This window comes from Caretta caretta, chromosome 19 (assembly GCF_965140235.1).
Source record: "Caretta caretta isolate rCarCar2 chromosome 19, rCarCar1.hap1, whole genome shotgun sequence".
In the NCBI taxonomy this organism is placed as follows: Eukaryota; Metazoa; Chordata; order Testudines; family Cheloniidae; genus Caretta; species Caretta caretta.
The window spans coordinates 5927703-5943911 of record NC_134224.1 but is presented as its reverse complement, the minus strand read 5'-3'; the positions used below and the strand labels follow the sequence as shown (position 1 = coordinate 5943911).

At 58.4% G+C, this 16209-nt stretch overlaps 1 protein-coding gene across 7 annotated transcripts in view; it reads left to right on the top strand.

Moving 5' to 3' along the window:
* The window catches only part of COL16A1 (collagen type XVI alpha 1 chain), a 92846-nt gene that overhangs the window by 70099 nt on the left and 6538 nt on the right, over positions 1 to 16209 (top strand). For 6 of the 7 annotated variants that reach the window (XM_075121381.1, XM_075121386.1, XM_075121385.1 and 3 more), the window contains 16 exons: positions 82 to 168; positions 766 to 810; positions 1467 to 1511; positions 3907 to 3960; positions 4433 to 4486; positions 6283 to 6336; positions 7030 to 7074; positions 7331 to 7384; positions 8063 to 8098; positions 8940 to 9002; positions 10505 to 10576; positions 11959 to 12012; positions 12337 to 12381; positions 13013 to 13057; positions 14178 to 14231; positions 14775 to 14828. In XM_075121381.1, the coding sequence (XP_074977482.1) occupies positions 82 to 168; positions 766 to 810; positions 1467 to 1511; positions 3907 to 3960; positions 4433 to 4486; positions 6283 to 6336; positions 7030 to 7074; positions 7331 to 7384; positions 8063 to 8098; positions 8940 to 9002; positions 10505 to 10576; positions 11959 to 12012; positions 12337 to 12381; positions 13013 to 13057; positions 14178 to 14231; positions 14775 to 14828 (861 nt within the window). The remainder of the gene's footprint in view (positions 1 to 81; positions 169 to 765; positions 811 to 1466; positions 1512 to 3906; positions 3961 to 4432; positions 4487 to 6282; positions 6337 to 7029; positions 7075 to 7330; positions 7385 to 8062; positions 8099 to 8939; positions 9003 to 10504; positions 10577 to 11958; positions 12013 to 12336; positions 12382 to 13012; positions 13058 to 14177; positions 14232 to 14774; positions 14829 to 16209) is intronic. The other variant, XM_075121382.1, reaches the window with a different exon arrangement.

Sequence of the window (16209 nt, the reverse complement as noted above, 5' to 3'; positions counted from 1 at the left end):
TGGCTGGCTGAGTTTCACAGCCTGGGAAGGGGGGGATTGATCAGAAGCATCTCCTGAAATGGATTTCGTCTTCCCCACCAGGGTGACCAAGCAGAGAGCGACGGTGACTGTGTTGGAGACCCTGGGCTGCCGGGGATCCCGGGCTTACCTGGAGAGAGGGGGGAACAGGTACGTTCAGCATTTTCCAACTCCCCGTCTTTGGCCCCCTGAGAACTGCAGTTCATGGGTGACATTTCTAGCGACTGATGGAGATTTCCATCCCCACGGCATGGCCCTTAGATACCCTCCCCCACCAGCATCGCCTCCCTCCTGCCCCTTGCCGCCTCCCCCCAGGGAGAGCCTGGGGCACAGGGCAAGTCTTGCAGCATGGCCTGAAAACCCCCAGGCCAGAGCCAGCCCCAGCCCACTGAACTCCAGGTCCTGGAGGCGAACTGTGCTGAAGTCAGTGGGAACCGGCTCCGTTCAGCCTACCTCTTTGCTCCGTTCTGTATTTCCCGTCTCATGACGGCAGTCGCTGGGGTCTCCACCTGCTCCTTCTGTGAATTTGTGACGGGGATTGAACTGGGGAAGCTCCCGACCTACCAGCATGAGCTGGTGGCTGTAGTAGACTCCCAATCTCTGAGGCTCAGGCACAGAAGGGAGTTGTCGTACACGCTCCCCAGTGGGCTCCGTCTTGACCTCACACACTCATTGCAATGGCCAGGCGTGATGCTCTGCTTTACGGCTCCTGTCTCAAGCATCTCACTCTGTGCTGTCTCTTTGCAGGGCCCACCAGGGATGAGAGGATCTCCAGGGCCGCCTGGACCGACTGTAAGTAACCCTTGCAAAGAGAATACTCTGTAGACTTGGAGTTGTCCTGCTCATTGTATGTAGGGCGGGGTGCTGCCCCTTCCTGGCACCGTCCTGCTCTGGATGGGACAGTTATCTGTCGCTCCCTCGGGGTTGCCATCGCCTGTGTTGGGGTGGTGAGCCCTAGGATGACAGATTGCTGTGCAATGGGGACTCCCTACCATGCTACAGCCTCTCAGAAAATCCCAGGCTGAAATCCTGGCCCCATGGCAGTCAATGGCCAAGCAAGCCTAGATTTTCCCCCGAGAGCCTGGGCTGGGAATGGCTGAGCGCGGCAGAGTGGCCATGCGTTCTGCCAACCCAGCGGCGAATCCCAGGCCAGCCATAAGGCCACAGTGAGGGATGGAGGCGGGTAAGTGCTTCTGGACTGAGCTGCCTTCTCTAGATGGGAGCAAAGATGCCATTGGCGGTGAAGTATGGGTAAGTCTGCAGAGCTGTTCTGGAGACCAGAAGAGGAGAGATCCTGCTCGGAACCAGAGTCTGAAACAAGCCGGTGTCGGAAAACCCAGCCCCTCAGCTTCCCTGCCGAGCGTCCTGTCCCCACCAGCCCCAGGCCCAGCCCCGTCAGCCTCCTGAATGTGATTTCCAAGGTGTGATCTTACTGTTTCTTCCCTTAGGGCCCTCCAGGTTTTCCTGGAACGCCTGGCGCACCCGGATTGCCTGTAAGAATCCAGCACTGCACGTGCTCTGTGCGGTCCTTTGTTGCTGACGCTTGTTTGGCTTTGTCCCTCTCCATTCCTCTCCTCCAGGCTCTGTGCCTGATCACCCAGCCAGGCCCCACGCACACCGGTTCCCCGAGGTTGAGACTTCTCCAGACCCCAGGAGGAAGAGCCTCACCCTGGTTAATCTCCTGCCCTGCCGCAGTGGCCTCTTATCCCCTCTGCATCCTTCCTGACCCCATCTCTCCTTTCCTTGCCTCTCATCTCCCTCTCAGTGGGCCTGATTATCCTCCCGTTTACATGGGAGTAAATCAGGAGTAACTCCATTGAACTCAGTGGAGCCAGCTTCTCAGCCGGTGTAAATCTGGCCTTGTGGCTAAGGCAACTGGCTTGGGACTTGGGAGCCCTGTGTTCCTTTCCTGGCTCTGCCCCAGACCCCCTGGGTGACCTTGGAATCTCTCTGAGCCTCAGTTCCCCATCTGTAAAATGGGCGTGATTCTTCCTTTCTCTCCCCCCGCCCCCGCCCTTTGGCTGCTTCAGTGGTGAGCTCCTTGGGGCTGGGACTGTCCCTCGCTGTTTGTCTGTGCAGCACCCAGCACAATGGGGCCTTTGAGCTCTGCTGGGGCTTGGAGCTGCTCCTCAATCCACATGAAAACCTGGTGTCACTCCAACGGAGCTGCTCTGACCCAGGGCTTGTCCGCACAGAGACAGTGCACAGTAAGCCAGGGTGTGAACGTGCAGCCTAAATGGCTGGGTGGAGCCCGCTGCCACACGCTGGCCAGTCTGGTCCAGGGCCCCACTGTGCGAAAGTAAGACTCAGTCGAGAAAAAAATTGAATCAATTCCACTTTTCCCCTCCTTTCTCTTCATTCTCTCTCTCGTCTCCTCTTCCTCCCGCCTCAGCGCCCAGCTGAGTGCGCAGGGTCTTTGTCAGCAGAGCCCCAGTCCTGCCCTCTGCCCCATGCCCCAAACCCCTGCAGAGATTCAGTTACCAGGCAAGGGAGATGGTGCCTGAATTGTGGTTTTTCTCACAGGATTCATCCCCACGTCATTAATGTCCTAATCTCATATCTGGCATCTTCCACTAATGTCACAGTAACCCCACGGTCTGTTTGTGTGATTGCTATGCAGCGTTCACGTCCTCACCGGTGTGTCCTATGAAACAGCATCACTTTCCACCACGCAGGTGCCATGTAACCGAAACTAACCCCCATCCTAGTCGCTCCTTGTCGCTATGTCGATCCCCGCCCAGGTTCGTTTGGAAATTGTAGGGACCGGGGCGGGGCCTGGGTGTTACCTCCTTAGCCCCTCCCACTCTGTAGCTTCACCTGTCAGTCACGCCTCGGCACGCCCAGTGAGAACTCATGTGCGTTTCGTGTCTGTTTCCCGCGTGCTGGGAGTGGCACATCCCGTCCTGTGCACACGCTCGTGTGCTTCACTTGGGGATGTGGCGGGAGGGGAAAGGAGACTGGGAGTCCTTGGGTGTGAACGAGGTCCCAGGGAGTGGGCAGCTTTAGCTTCCACTCCTGGGCTACACGCAACGATGAGCCATCTGTGGGGCAAGACTTTCCCTGCCCAGCTTAGTGCTCCCTGCTAGCCCCAAGTCCCTGCCTTCTGAAGGGATGTGCAGCACCCGTCCATCATGGTCCAAAGCACCCTCTCCAGAAAGCAGGGCTGCTGAGGATCTGCCTTCCAGTGTGTCGGCCAGTCGGCGCCGGCCTGTGCTGGGAGGTCACGTTTGGGAGGAGCATTTGGGGTGAGGGGCCAGCGGGGGGTTTCAGGAATCGCAGCATCCAAGACGGTTGCCTCTGTTCCTTTGGAGATGGGCCAGGTAAGCCCCTCTCTCCCAGCCAGGGTGTGTCTACCCAGCCATGCGCGCGGACGTCGCTAGGGCCAGGTCCCCAGTTGCTGCAAATTGACAGGGTTCTCCTGAAGGTGACGGAGCTGGGCTGATCCACCCCGACTGGGGATCCAACCCTTTGAGCCCCACGGACGAGATGCCTGCTGAGGTGCAGGGTGGGGCTCATCTTCAACCCGGCTTTCTCTCGGCTCCTCTGGCCTTTGTGCCTTCAGACAAATGCAGATGCTGCCCCTTGGCCTACCAAGTGCTGGAGCAAGCTAGCGGGGTGGCAATATTCCGAGGCTCCCTGGCAGAGGGGCCAGCTCTGGAAAAACCAGGCCTGCGGCTAGGTGGCAGGACAAGTTTTCACAGTGCCAATAGCCCTGCGAGCCTCCGGTGGCAACGGAGGGTGTGTGAACTGAAGCGCCCGGCTCCGGGGGCGGGAGCTGTGCTCGTGTCTGATGGCACCATCCCACCCTCTTCGGCCCTGCCACCAGCAGGGTGGGAACAGGGCTCAGGGTAGAAATGCCTGGCAGAACCTCATGTTTTCTCTCCAAAGGGTCTCCAGGGCGAGCGTGGACCAACTGGGCTCACCGGCGCGAAAGGGGAACTGGTGAGAGATAGACCTGGCTGTTGCCTCCCCAGTGGGTTTTGCTGCCCCGTGGGGGAGAGGGGCTAGCAGGATGCTAGTTTCCTGCTGGAGAAGCCCCCCCGTCACTGTCTGAGGGGGAGATGATGCCTCGGTTCAGAGGGGCTGCGACATGGACAGAGGTGGAAGCTCAAGTCCTGCAGCCCCAGGTTCTGGGCATACTAATGATCCCAGCTCTGCCCCAGAGGGACCTGCCTTGGCTGGCTGTCCCCAGCTCGGTGGGCCAGGTGCCCCTCAGCAGTGGGGGTCAGGCACATTTACTTGCCAGACCAACCCATTAGCAGGTGGTTTACATCCGTGCGCACCAGGCTGGCCCAGCAGAAAGAGGCACCGGTGCATACCATGGGGTGCAGGAACCCAGCAGCTGGGAGAAGCCGTCAGCACGGGTGCTTAACCCTTGAGCCTGGCATGTCTGATCCCATGTTGTTCTCTTCAGGGCCCTCCCGGTCAACCCGGATACCCTGGTGCAATGGGCCCCCCCGGGCTGCACGTGAGTACCGTTGTATTTAGATACACGGGGATTAAGGTAGCCCACTCACTGTCCACCAGAGTTGAACACGGCTCGGGGTTTGGTACACAGAGTCCGCAGCCTGCGAGCACCTTGCCTTAAAGATACAGCAAAGGAGGAAGGCGAGTTACTTGTTCCCTTTAGCTGGAGCGAGTGTTTAGAAGGAAAATCCCCCGTGTCTCTTAGATAGCATCAGAGCTACGAACTCTGCTCTGGGGGGGACGACAAGCTGGAGCGGTTGGGTTGCTGCTCCTATTAAAGCCTGAGCCCGTTTCCTAGACGACAAAACAAAAGACACACAGGAGGGGAGAGAGAAAACCACCGACAGAAAATCCAGCTTCGGGCTCCGGTGTTGACTCTCGCTTGCAACCTCCCTGCTGGAAACAGTCTATCAGCCACGCCGAGCCCTGGCGAGCGTGTCCCAGCATCGGGCTGTTTAGGGCATCGCTTTGAGCTGCCTCTTCCTGGCTGCAGGCTTATAGCCGTCTTGCAATATATACAGTCTTGGCCAGCTAAGCCCGACGCTGATTAGACAGAAGGCAAAAGGAGAGGGATAGGAAAGAGAAGGCGGGATTTAGGTGGGGAAGGCAAAGGACACACGGGTGGTGGGTGACTTAGCATTGGTCTACACTACAGAATGACTTCGGTCGCTCAGGGTGTGAATAATCCGAACCCCCCCCGAGCAACATAGTTCTCCCGACCTGATCGCTGGCGCAGACAGAGCTATGTCGACGGGAGGCTCCTCTTGTCAGCTGGGAGCATCTTCAGAAACACTTCACTGGCGTAGCTTTGCCAACGCAAGTTTCCACTGTAGACAAGCCCAAAGTGTCACACCCCACGTGGTGTTCAGGAGCGAGCCAGTGGAGGTGGCGATGTCGGCTGGGTCCCTCTCTGGCCCAGTCTGGTCAGGATTGCAGTGCCAAAGGTCCAGGGTCCCAGGAGGGGGGGCGGGTGCAGCTTGCTCCCGGATCCAATTTTTCTTCCCAAAATCTCTCTGTAAGGACCCGGAAGGGGTGGCTGGAATAGCCCGTCCCCTCATTATTTTGTCTACCAGTTAGACCTTGCTTTTGACACCAATTTTAGTCCATTGATTTCCGGACCCACACTTGTCTTGTTTACCACAAAGAGAACTCAAGGACTGTGTTATAATCACAGGAGTGATTATAACACAGTCCTTGAGTTCTCTTTGTTTGGACCAGTTCAGTCTGTCTAGCTTTTGCACCTTCTTCCTGTCAGCATTTGTTGTTATTGGGGATTGTGACATTTGGTGCACTTTCACTGGCTTTCTCCAGCCTAGCTCACAAACAGGGTAAATTCGTAGGCCCAGTGATCCCAATGATGCTGAGAGCGGGGGGGCCTGGGCGATACATGCAGCTGGGAGTGGAGACCCCAGGCAGGGTGGCAAGATAGCAGAGCACAGCCAAGTGCAGCCTGCCAGGCCAAGCTGGACTGCCGTGTTGGGAAGGAGGGTAGGATCAAGCGGTGCAGAGGGGAGGGACTCTGCTGTGCTGATCTGGAAGGTGAGCCTGGGGGTCACGGTCCCTGGGGGTCACTAGAACTTGCCACACCCTTGCCAAGAAAGAGGCACGGGTGAGGTGCAGTTAGCAGAGGAAGTTCCCACAGGCCCACCCGTTAGCCACCTCCAAGATGGCTCCCATCTTCCACCGTCAGCTATCTCCCCACCGGTTCCCAGCCCCTGCCGAGCTCAGTGGGTTTCCCCAGCCCCAGCAGTTGCTGTGCAAAGCTCATCTCATTTCCCCCACCCCCTTCTTACCCAGGGCATCAAAGGAGAACGAGGCTACTTGGGACCACCCGGAGAGAAAGGGGAATCAGTAAGTGACACGGACCTGACCCTGTGCCAGCTCGATGCCCCGGGGCCATTTGCCGGTCGCCATTCGCTGGGGGTGAAGGGAATCCATCCCCCAAGCTAGGAGAGGAGCCTGGTGGCTGGGCTTGGGGGTGCTGCTGGGTTGTATTTGCTTCCATGGGGCATCTAACCCCGTCACGATAAGGCTATGTCTGAGAACATGCAGCAGGGAGACTGGGCGCACACAGCCCCTTGGATTGGGGTGGGCGGCTGGGCGGGCGGCAGCCCAAGACACAATGGGCTATGTGGCCCTGTCGAGCCACAGGCCTGCACAACGTAAGTTCATCGCTCATCTCCAGCAAATACCTCCCGGAATGGGTCCCTGGCTTTCCCTGGGGGGAAGCAAGGCAGCAGCAGGGGGTGGGAGCACTGGGGCCTGGATCCTGCTGGGGCATCTGGGTGCTACCCCAATAGAAATAATCCAGGTTAATGGTGCCGACACCACATCTCACCACGCAGCCTCATGGCTGCACCTGCAGGAGCTCACAGGATGCTGGGTCACTGAGACCCGTCAAAGGGGCCAGAGCTGAGCCGAGCCGCCCTCCGGACCCTCAGCGAAAGCCAGGGCTGCTGCCAGCAGGCTCGCCGGTGATGCAGTAAGTATCCCCCTTCCCCCCGGGCAGCACAGCTGATTCCTGTTCCCTTGGTGTCTCCCCAGGGCCCCCCTGGTTCCAGTGGCGTCCCAGGTCCTACGGGGCCAGCGGTGAGTTCACAGCTAAGATCTGTCTGTTAAAACTGCTTTAAAGGGCCCTGTCCTGCCCCCATTGGAGCCTCTGGATTGCGCCCATGCTGGATCGGCACTTGGCTGAAAGGCAGGGAGGGAAGAGGGTGCTCGGGCGTGTTGCGAAGGAAGAGGCACTGGATGTCTGGTTGGGCTGGTCCCAGCTCTCCTGTCTGTCTCGGGAGTACCAGCGGCACAGAAATTACAGCCCTTCTGTTCTGTTCCGTCCCTGCACCAGGGTCCAAGAGGAGAGCGCGGAGCCCAGGGCAACTCTGGGGAGAAAGGAGATCAGGTGAGACCCTCCGGCTTCCTCCGCCCCTTCCCCTCCCTGGAGGGAGGACTCGTTGGCACTGTCCGCTCCAAAGCTTCTGGGAGGGAGATGTTGGCACGGCTGCCCCTGCTTTGTGGGCACTGCCCCTTGGAGTAGACCGGGGCTCCTCATTCCCCACCCCTCCTCAGCCCGGTTGGTTTCCTCGCCCTGTGACCTGGCTGTGGCTGAAGAAGCCCTGCACCAAAGCAAGCGGAGGAACCCCATGAGATGACCGCAAGGTGCCCAGATGGCGGCTAGGTTCCTAGGCCTGCAGCCTCGCTAAGCCACCAGGAGCTTTGTGACCATGCCGCTGCACGGAGCCTTGTTCCCAGGGCTCCCTGCACTAGCAGATCTCTGCTTTGGGGGAAGGCTGCAAGGCACCAGCTTGGCTGCCCACCCTGCCTGTCCAACAGCATGCACGGTGCTGCGGGCTCTGCTGTGAAGCAGATGCAGGATCCATTCCAAGAGGGAGTTGGATGGATGCTGCAAACGCTGCCCTGAGGACCCCAGATCCCACAGGGAATCAACCCCTCTACTCTGGAGGATCTCACACGGCAGCTGCCTCGGCCAGGGGGGCTGACTTTAGCTAGCCCCTTGGCTGGTCCCTTGAGCAAAGGCGCGCTGTAAACCAATGACTGTGATCTTTTGCTGTATTCACAGGGATTTCAGGGGCAACCAGGCTTCCCAGGGCCAGCCGTAAGTACATCCTGAGGGAAGTTTCAAGCACTGGGGAACACAGTTCATACATGTTTAGCCTGGCAGAGGAGACGGAGAAGAGGAGAGGTGTTCCCTTAAGAGGGGTTCACTTGCCACCCACTTGGGCAAAGGTGCTCATGTAGATCATGACAAGCTCAGGGAGCCGTAATAGAGCATTATGGGGGCGTGGTATGCAAATCATAAGGGTTGGAAAGCGGAGGGCGCTGAGCAGTGCTGGCTTTGCAGAGGCAGAGTGAGCGAGCAGGGGGATCCGTGGGGATTATTTCTTGGGCACACTTTATGAGACAATAAAGGCACCAAACTTTCTTTGTCTGATTATCATGGGGATTGCAGGTTGCAGCCAGGAATCAAGCAGGGGTGGGGGGAGCTTTGTCTGTACATTTGTTAGGGGATGGAGCCTTGTTATTGGAGCTGAGAATAGGCAGGGCGGAAGCCCAGGGAGAGAGGCTCTTGGGCCAAAGGAGTTTTCTTCTGTCTTAAATTTCAAGCATCACTAGCCCCGTCCACGGAAGGAGCAGAACTACCCTAGCTACCAGCGTGTTCAGTGACAGCTGCCAAGCAGAGTTAGCACAGACCGCGCCCTGGGCTAGCCGGGCTCAGCACGGGAGCTGTGGATGCACCTTGTCAGCCCCCTCCCCCACACCCACTTACAGGGCCGTAGTAGGAATAGCGCCTGAGTGCACCAGAGGGGTCTGTAACAGACAGCTGGGGCTGGAGGCTCTTTCTGAGTCAGCCTCCCGCCTGGCTCATTTCATTACAGACCCTGCTGCAGGGCGACTTGAATAGCCCTTCAAAGAGTGCAAAACTCTTGTCGTTTTAGGGCCCTCCTGGTTTCCCAGGGAAAGCCGGACCGGCCGGGCTGCCAGGGCCCGCAGCAGAGAAGGTGAGTGCTGCAAGGCGGGCAGGCTGTGGTGCTGGACATCCCAAGAGCGAGGGGCTTCTCTTTGCCTCGTGATTGAAGGAGATCCTTGCCAGTGGGGGCATCGCAGGCCTGGAGAGAGGTGCCTGCCGCTGGCAGGGTTCGGGGCTCCGGGCTCCGCTCGGGCATGTTCTCAGACCGGAGGAGCTTTCCCTGCATTGCTGTATCAGCGCGGGAGCTTTTGAGGAGTGCAGGCCAGTGTTTCCAAGCCGGCTGCGCTCCCACGGCTGGGCTGGTCCTGCAGGGCCTATACCGAGTGGATCCCATCCAGGGCCAGCGCTGGTCCCTCTCCAGGGGCCTGTTTCTAGATCCCTGTAATGAGCCCACCACTTCCGAAGAGGCACAAGCAGCTAGCGCCCACCCCCTCCCCGCAGCCTAGGCTGGGGGGAGAGAGCCCCTTTGTCATTCTCAGGGCTCTGTTGACACCTGCTGGCCACTGTGAGGAAGGCAGGCTCTCAAGGAGCCCGGGATGGAGCGGGGAATAGGCCAGATTCCATCTTCAGCGAGCCGCTTGGTTTCAGATACACAGTTTGGATCCAGGTGGCTGAGGTCATGGGATTGTGATTTTTGGCACAGCCCAGGAACAGCTCGGCGAGAAGCTCGTGTGAACTGCAAACCCTTCCAGGGCCAGGGGGCTTGGAATGGGGAAGGACGGTGTTTGGAGCAAAGGGAGTCTGAGCCAAGCACTGCTCAGCAGCTGGGCATGTGCTGGGAGGAGACTGGGGCCCTGCACACGTGTGATCGGGGCCATGCACTCTTGCCAAAGGGCTGCCTGGCAACTCCTCCCTGTGGTGCTGACCAGAAGCAGTGCTTGGCCACATTGGTTAGCGGGCCTCCCCCAGCCCCCCGCGAATGTTAGGTCTGCTCTCCGTACGCAATCTACCCCCTTTCTGGCTGATTGCCAGTGGTGGATCCATCATGGAAACATCCCCTGGGGACTGGGTGATGACTGAGTGTCCTGTGAGTGCCGACAGGTCCCAGCGACCTGGAGATCAGGAGCTGCCTGCCCAGCAGCACTGCTCCTTCCCCTATAGGGCCCAGGGAGGGGAGGAAGGAGAAACGGCAGCCTTTTAGCACACGGGTAAAATGCAGTGCATAGAGCGTGCAAAGCTGGGGCACATCTGCAGCATGCCCGGGGCACAGCTGGTGCCCTGCTGGCACACTCCAGGCACGCCTAGCTCATGCACCCATTCCTTAGCAAGAGGCAAGTGTTCCTCCTCGTGGGAACTGGCCTCGCCCAGCCGGCTAGCACCACTCCCAGGAGATTTGCCACTCAGCTTCCTTCACCCCTTGGATCACAGGGGGCAGAAACGTGTGGAGAGGGCAAGTGGAGAAGCTGAGAGCTAAGGGAAGTCTCTGGAGTACCCCTGGCGGTGACTATGGGGTCCTCTTCCATGGCTCTCTGTTCCAGTGCACTAGCATGGCAGAGGGCAGTGGGTTCATTGCTCCCCATATGACTTTTGCAGGGCAGTGAAGGGATGCGTGGCCCCATGGGGATGCCAGGGCCACTGGGGCCCCCAGGGCCTCCTGGAATACAGGTGAGTTTCCCAGCTCAATTCCTGACTGCATGGAAGGAGCGGGGAGGTCTCTATGTGGAGGGGTGGGAACAAGAGCTCAGGGGGTTCCAAGCCGTGGGGACACGGACTGCACAGGAAAGGAGGCCCCAGTATCATGGTGGCAGGAGCTGGTCAGTACAGTCCTTTGTGAGTGTGGACAAGATGCTCCATACAGAACCTGGCAGGTTGGTGGGTACCAGCAAATGGGACTTCCTCCCCCTCCATGGGAGACGAGAATCCAAGACTGACCCCACTGAGCTACGAAGCTGCCCTTGGGCCCAAACTGAGGGCTTCTCACCTCTCTGCATTTGTGCCTCGGGCCAGAGGGATCCTGCCCTGACGCCACGACGTAGCATCACCGACGCTATGTGACGGCACACACAGGCAATGCCGCGTGGCTGCTTGAATGTCTCGTTCCAAATGATCATCGGGGAAAGTCTCTTCAACACGTTTTATTTCATCCCATGGCCTGCTGTGTTGTCCTGGGCCATGGGAGAGGCGCCAGCAGCTTCCTGTTGAATCCAAAAGCGTGGGACCAGAATCTTGGTGCTGGGTCTGAATAAGGCACGGGAGCCCCGGAGCCTATATTTCAAACACAGGGATGCGTGCTCGCGCAGGCAGAAGTTACTGGGTTTGATGCAGGACGGCTGGGTGAAATTCTCTGCCTTGTGCTATGCAGGCGATCAGACGAGATGGGTGTAATAGTCTCTTCTAGCCTTAAAATCTGTGAATCTGAAAATGCATTGGCCTTGGTTGGAACCAGGGAGATAAGTGCCTGGGTGGGGGTGGAATAGATATTGGATCACCACTATCCGCCCAATGGTCCCCCTTCCTGTTCACTGCCCATCCTGTTCCCACACTTGCTGTGTGTAATGCACCGATTAGCGGGCCCATGTACTGCTGCTCGTTGCTGGCTGGGATGTCCAGCCTACTCCAGGGGTGGCTGTGCTGCCCTCTTGCATCTGGATATAAGCACGAACGCAACTGCAGCTCCCGGAGGTTGGCGGAAGTCTGGTTAGGGCTTAGACGGTCGTGAGTTCCATCCCTGCCCATGTGGTCGTGGTGGGTGGAACAGCTAGTGACTGAAGTCCTGGGTGGTCAATGGGACTCTGACAGCTGAAAGGTCATTGCTTGGATGTTCCAGGGTTACAATCCAGATGGCGAGGGAAGGATATAGCTGCCATGCTGAGCACCAATTCCCAGCCCCTCGGGGAGCTGACGTGTTCCCATATAGTGGCATTGTCTTGGTAGTAGTGTCCCACACCTGAGATCAGCCAGTCAGGGCATTGAGCAGGGTGGTGTGAGTGAACAGGCCTCTCATGACTTCTCTCATTCTCGGTCTTGCTTTCCCTGTGATGCCCCAGGGCCCAGCCGGCTTGGAAGGACTGGATGGGAAGGACGGGAAGCCAGGGATGCGGGTAAGAAACGGGACGGGGTTTTGTACCTATTTTCTCACAGTTCTGCTCAGAACTGGGCCCCGGCTGGCGTGAAGGGTTCACTGACCTTCTGCTGAGCATGGGCCGAGGCTCGTACCAGAAGCCCAAACAGGGTGAGCTTGGCCTGCATCCCAAGCTGTTGGCCAGCTCGGAGGGGGAGTAGAGGTAGGAGCTATTCTCCCCCTTCTCAGAAAGGAGGGAGCTGCGTCCCACTCCTGGGGTTCCTCTCTCAGGCAGGATGTCAAATACACCTGAAACTTCTTGCCACAGCGACCCTAATTCTGTGTCCATTGCCTCCTTCCTTAGGGCGACCCGGGTCCTTCAGGGCCCCCAGGAATGATGGGGATTCCGGTAAGTCATAGCTGGATTCCTGAATAGCTCCCTGGTGCATGGCACCAGGTGTCCCCAGTCAGGGGATGTTCGGGTCTTTCTTTGCCAGACTCTCACCCTTACCCCATGCCCCTATCCCACCACCACCTCCCGTGCAGCTGACTGCCGGGCAATGGGCCTGCTAAGAGTCCTGACAAAGATTCAGACGGTGAGTGCTTAACTGGTAGCTGGGCTTTCCTTGAGTTCCTCCCAAAATGCAGCTCTGGCCCTCTCCCTGGGAGACAGCACCCCACTGCTGGGAGGGCGGGGGAGCCATGCCTTGTCAGTGGGGGTTGCATTGAATTTCAGAGGGAGGGGAGATAGATGATTGTTGAAGAGGAAGGAGAAGCGCTGGACTCCAGAGCTGGCGAAAGTGTCCCCATCTCCACCAGCAGCCAGAGATAATTCGTCAGGAGCTTGAGAGCTGCCTGCCCTTGGCCTGCTCTGGGGACTCCCGGTGGGTTTGTTGTAGTATGGAGAGCTCCTTGGCTGCTGGCATGGGTAGGTGTCACCGTGCCCAAGGGAGGGAGGCCGGGGGGCTGCAAAGAGCCTGCCGGGAAGGCCCTGCTCACCTGATGCTAGAGAATAATTTTTCTCTTCTTTTCCCCGCCAGGGCTTCAAGGGGAAACCTGGCCACCCGGGTCTCCCAGGCCAGAAGGTGAGCTGGTTTGCTGCCATTGTTACAGCCTCAGGGAATCCGCAGAGGGCACCTGGCTGCTGCTGCTTTGTGGAATCTCCCCTTTGAGATCACTGCGGGCGGGGGCTCGCTGGAAGTGACATTCACCAGGCCCAAGCCCTGTGTAAACCCTTTGGGGGAAATTCTAGCCCCACTGGAGCCAGTTGCCAACTCTCACTGAGTTCACTAGGGCCAGCTTTCCCCCTTAGGGGGGATGTGGCACATCACCTCGTGCTGGGCCCACCGCATGGGGTGAATGTCACCCTGTGTAGAGCCAGAGGCTTTATCTGCCTGGTTAGGATCTGGGGGGACTTGAGGAGCTGTGGGAGGGCCATGCAGTGTTTTTGCTGTTTGAAACTCCCTGCTCTGGTTGGCTGCCATGGCCCCACCCCCAGGGCCCCTCGGCATATTCAGCACCCCATCATTCTCCGACACTGTCATTCAGAGCTAGGGCACCCCAGGAGTCTCTCACCCACCCCGACTGGTTCAGAGAGCAGGCCACAGCGCCCACCAGCACTCAGCATTCATCCGCTGCAAGCCCACTCCAAAGGGACCGAGCCAACCTAAGGGCAGCCTGGCAGTTCCAGGGACGGAGATGAACCAGCCTGACTTGCAGCAGTGCCAGGGCTGGGAGTGATGTACTTGTGACATACAGTCGTAGCAGTGGCTTCCTCTTATGGTCAAGCCAGGCCATTCCCCACCAAGGTGGAACCTTTTCATCACTGGGTGCCTACGTGGGATTGTTCAGTCAGATGGCGGCAGAGGCTGGGTACCTCCTGGGCTGCCTGTTTTTAAAGGGGCTGGAAAATGTTATGATCCCAGTGGGCCATGTCCCCAGCTGGAATAAGCTGGTGTAGATCCATTGAAGTCACCGTTGGCAGCGACGCAAGCTAAGAGGATGTGATGGTCATTGACCATGGCACTGCCCGTGTGGCTGGCATGTGTAATGGGAGGCTGTCGCGTTCCTCTGCACAGTGGGAGGCAGGATGCCAGCTTGGCTGGCCCAGTGACCGGATCTGGTGTGACAAACCCCAGGTAGCCCAGACTCCCTGCTCCCTAGCTCTCTGCCTACACGCTCCATGCCATGTGTTCTTCTTTCCAGGGTGACTGTGGCAAACCCGGACCCCCCGGAAGCACGGGCCGGCCAGGGGCAGAGGTGAGTCAGTGCAGCGCAGAAGGACGAGGTGTTTAATGCTCAGTGCACCGTGTGCGGCTCCCGGCAGTGACCCACGACCCGCGACACTGGATGTGAGGTCCAGCCACGAGTGTGCTTCTGCTCGCTGACCCCTTGCCCCACGTCCCTTCCCCCTTGTGGGGTCCTAGAGCTCAAGCTGCAGCCCTAGCCCAATTCAGCAGCCCCAGAGCCCGAGTTACAAGCCAGCCGTGGGGGTTTAACCACAGGAGACACTCCCTGAGCGACTCACAGGGGAACTTCAGCAGCCCTGTTGCCATAGGGCCGGGCTCTCAATGGGGCAAATGAGTGCAACTCTGGCGAAATCAATGGCGCTGCCTTGGGTTACAGCCGCTGAGGATCTGGCCTGGAACGCTGAAGTACAGAGCATGCAAACACACGCCCAGATTCTCGGGAAGGGGCCCAGTTCCCACTGGCGGTTCTCATGCTCTTGCGTACAGGTCAGCTGTGGGGGGAGGGTGTACGGGCTGCGACTGCATCAGGATATAATGGCTCTGTCTTTTGCAGGGGGAACCTGGTCCGATGGGACCCCAAGGCAGACAGGGACCTCCGGGCCATTTAGTAAGTTGAATTTTTGCTCTGGTTGAGAAGAGGTGAAAACATCCCAATTGCACTGTTTTAATCCGGCACCAATGGGGGAAAACACAGCGCTGTGTGAGCTCACTCCAGCCCCAGCCTTTCCCAGCAGGAGGCGCCGTAGGGGCTGATGCAGGAGCACTGGCTGTAGGGGAACTCTCACCAATGCCAGTCCCAGCAGCAAGCACTTCAAGGGGGTTGGTTGGGGGAAGTCTCAGCTACTGCAGTCCCAGCCTCTCCCAGCAGGAGGTGCTGTAAGGGATGATGCTATTTTACTTGTGTCACGGAGTCCCCGGGCGATGCTCTGGAACTGCTCCCCATGAAGCCAGTCAGGACTCTGGGGAAGTCTCCTCTCTAGGAGCAGCCGGTCTTCAGGACACACAGATCACACAGCTTCCACCTTCCTGAGTCTGACCTGAGAGCATTCAGCCTCCTCTGCCCCTCCGTGCGCTTCCCACAGCGAGTCCGCCCAGGCGGGGCTCCTGGGGAAGCCAAAGGGTCCTGCCCCCCAACTTCGCAGTCAGACGTGACTCTCAGCCAGCCAGTAAAACAGAAGGTTTATTAGATGACAGGAACATGGTCTAAAACAGAGCTTACAGGTGCAGAGAACAGGACCCCCCTCAGCTGGGTCCATTTTGGGGGGCAGTGAGCCAGACAACCACGTCTGCACTTCACTCCATGTCCCAGCCAGCCCCAAACTGAAACTCCCTCCAGCCCCACCTCCTCTGGGCTTTGTTCCTTTCCCCGGGCCAGGAGGTCACCTGATTCCTTTGTTCTCCAACCCTTTAGCTCTCACCTTGCAGGGGGGAAGTGCCCAGGCCATCAGTTGCCAGGAAGCAGGGTGTCAGCCATTGTCTGTGTCCAGACCCCTGCACACACATGCCCTCTAGGGCTCTGCAATGATCATACACCCTTACCCCACCACCTAGATACTTAAGAACTGCATAGGGGAAACTGAGGCACCCCCTGTCACGGAGTCCCTGGGCGATGCTCTGGAACTGCTCCCCGTGAAGCCAGTCAGAACTCTGGGGAAGTCTCCTCTCTAGGAGCAGACTGTCTTCAGGACACAAAGCTCACACAGCTTCCACCTTCCTGGGTCTGACCTCGGAGCATTCAGCATCCTCTGCCCCTCCGTGCGCTTCCCACAGCGAGTCCACTCAGGTGGGGTTCCTGGGGAAGCCAGAGAGTCCTGCCCCCCAACTTCGCAGTCAGACGTGACTCTCAGCCAGCCAGTAAAACAGAAGGTTTATTAAACAACAGGAACATGGTCTAAAACAGAGCTTGTAGGTGCAGAGAATAGGACCCCTCAGCTGAGTCCATTTTGGGAGGCAGTGAGCCAGACAACCACGTCTGCACTTCACTCCAT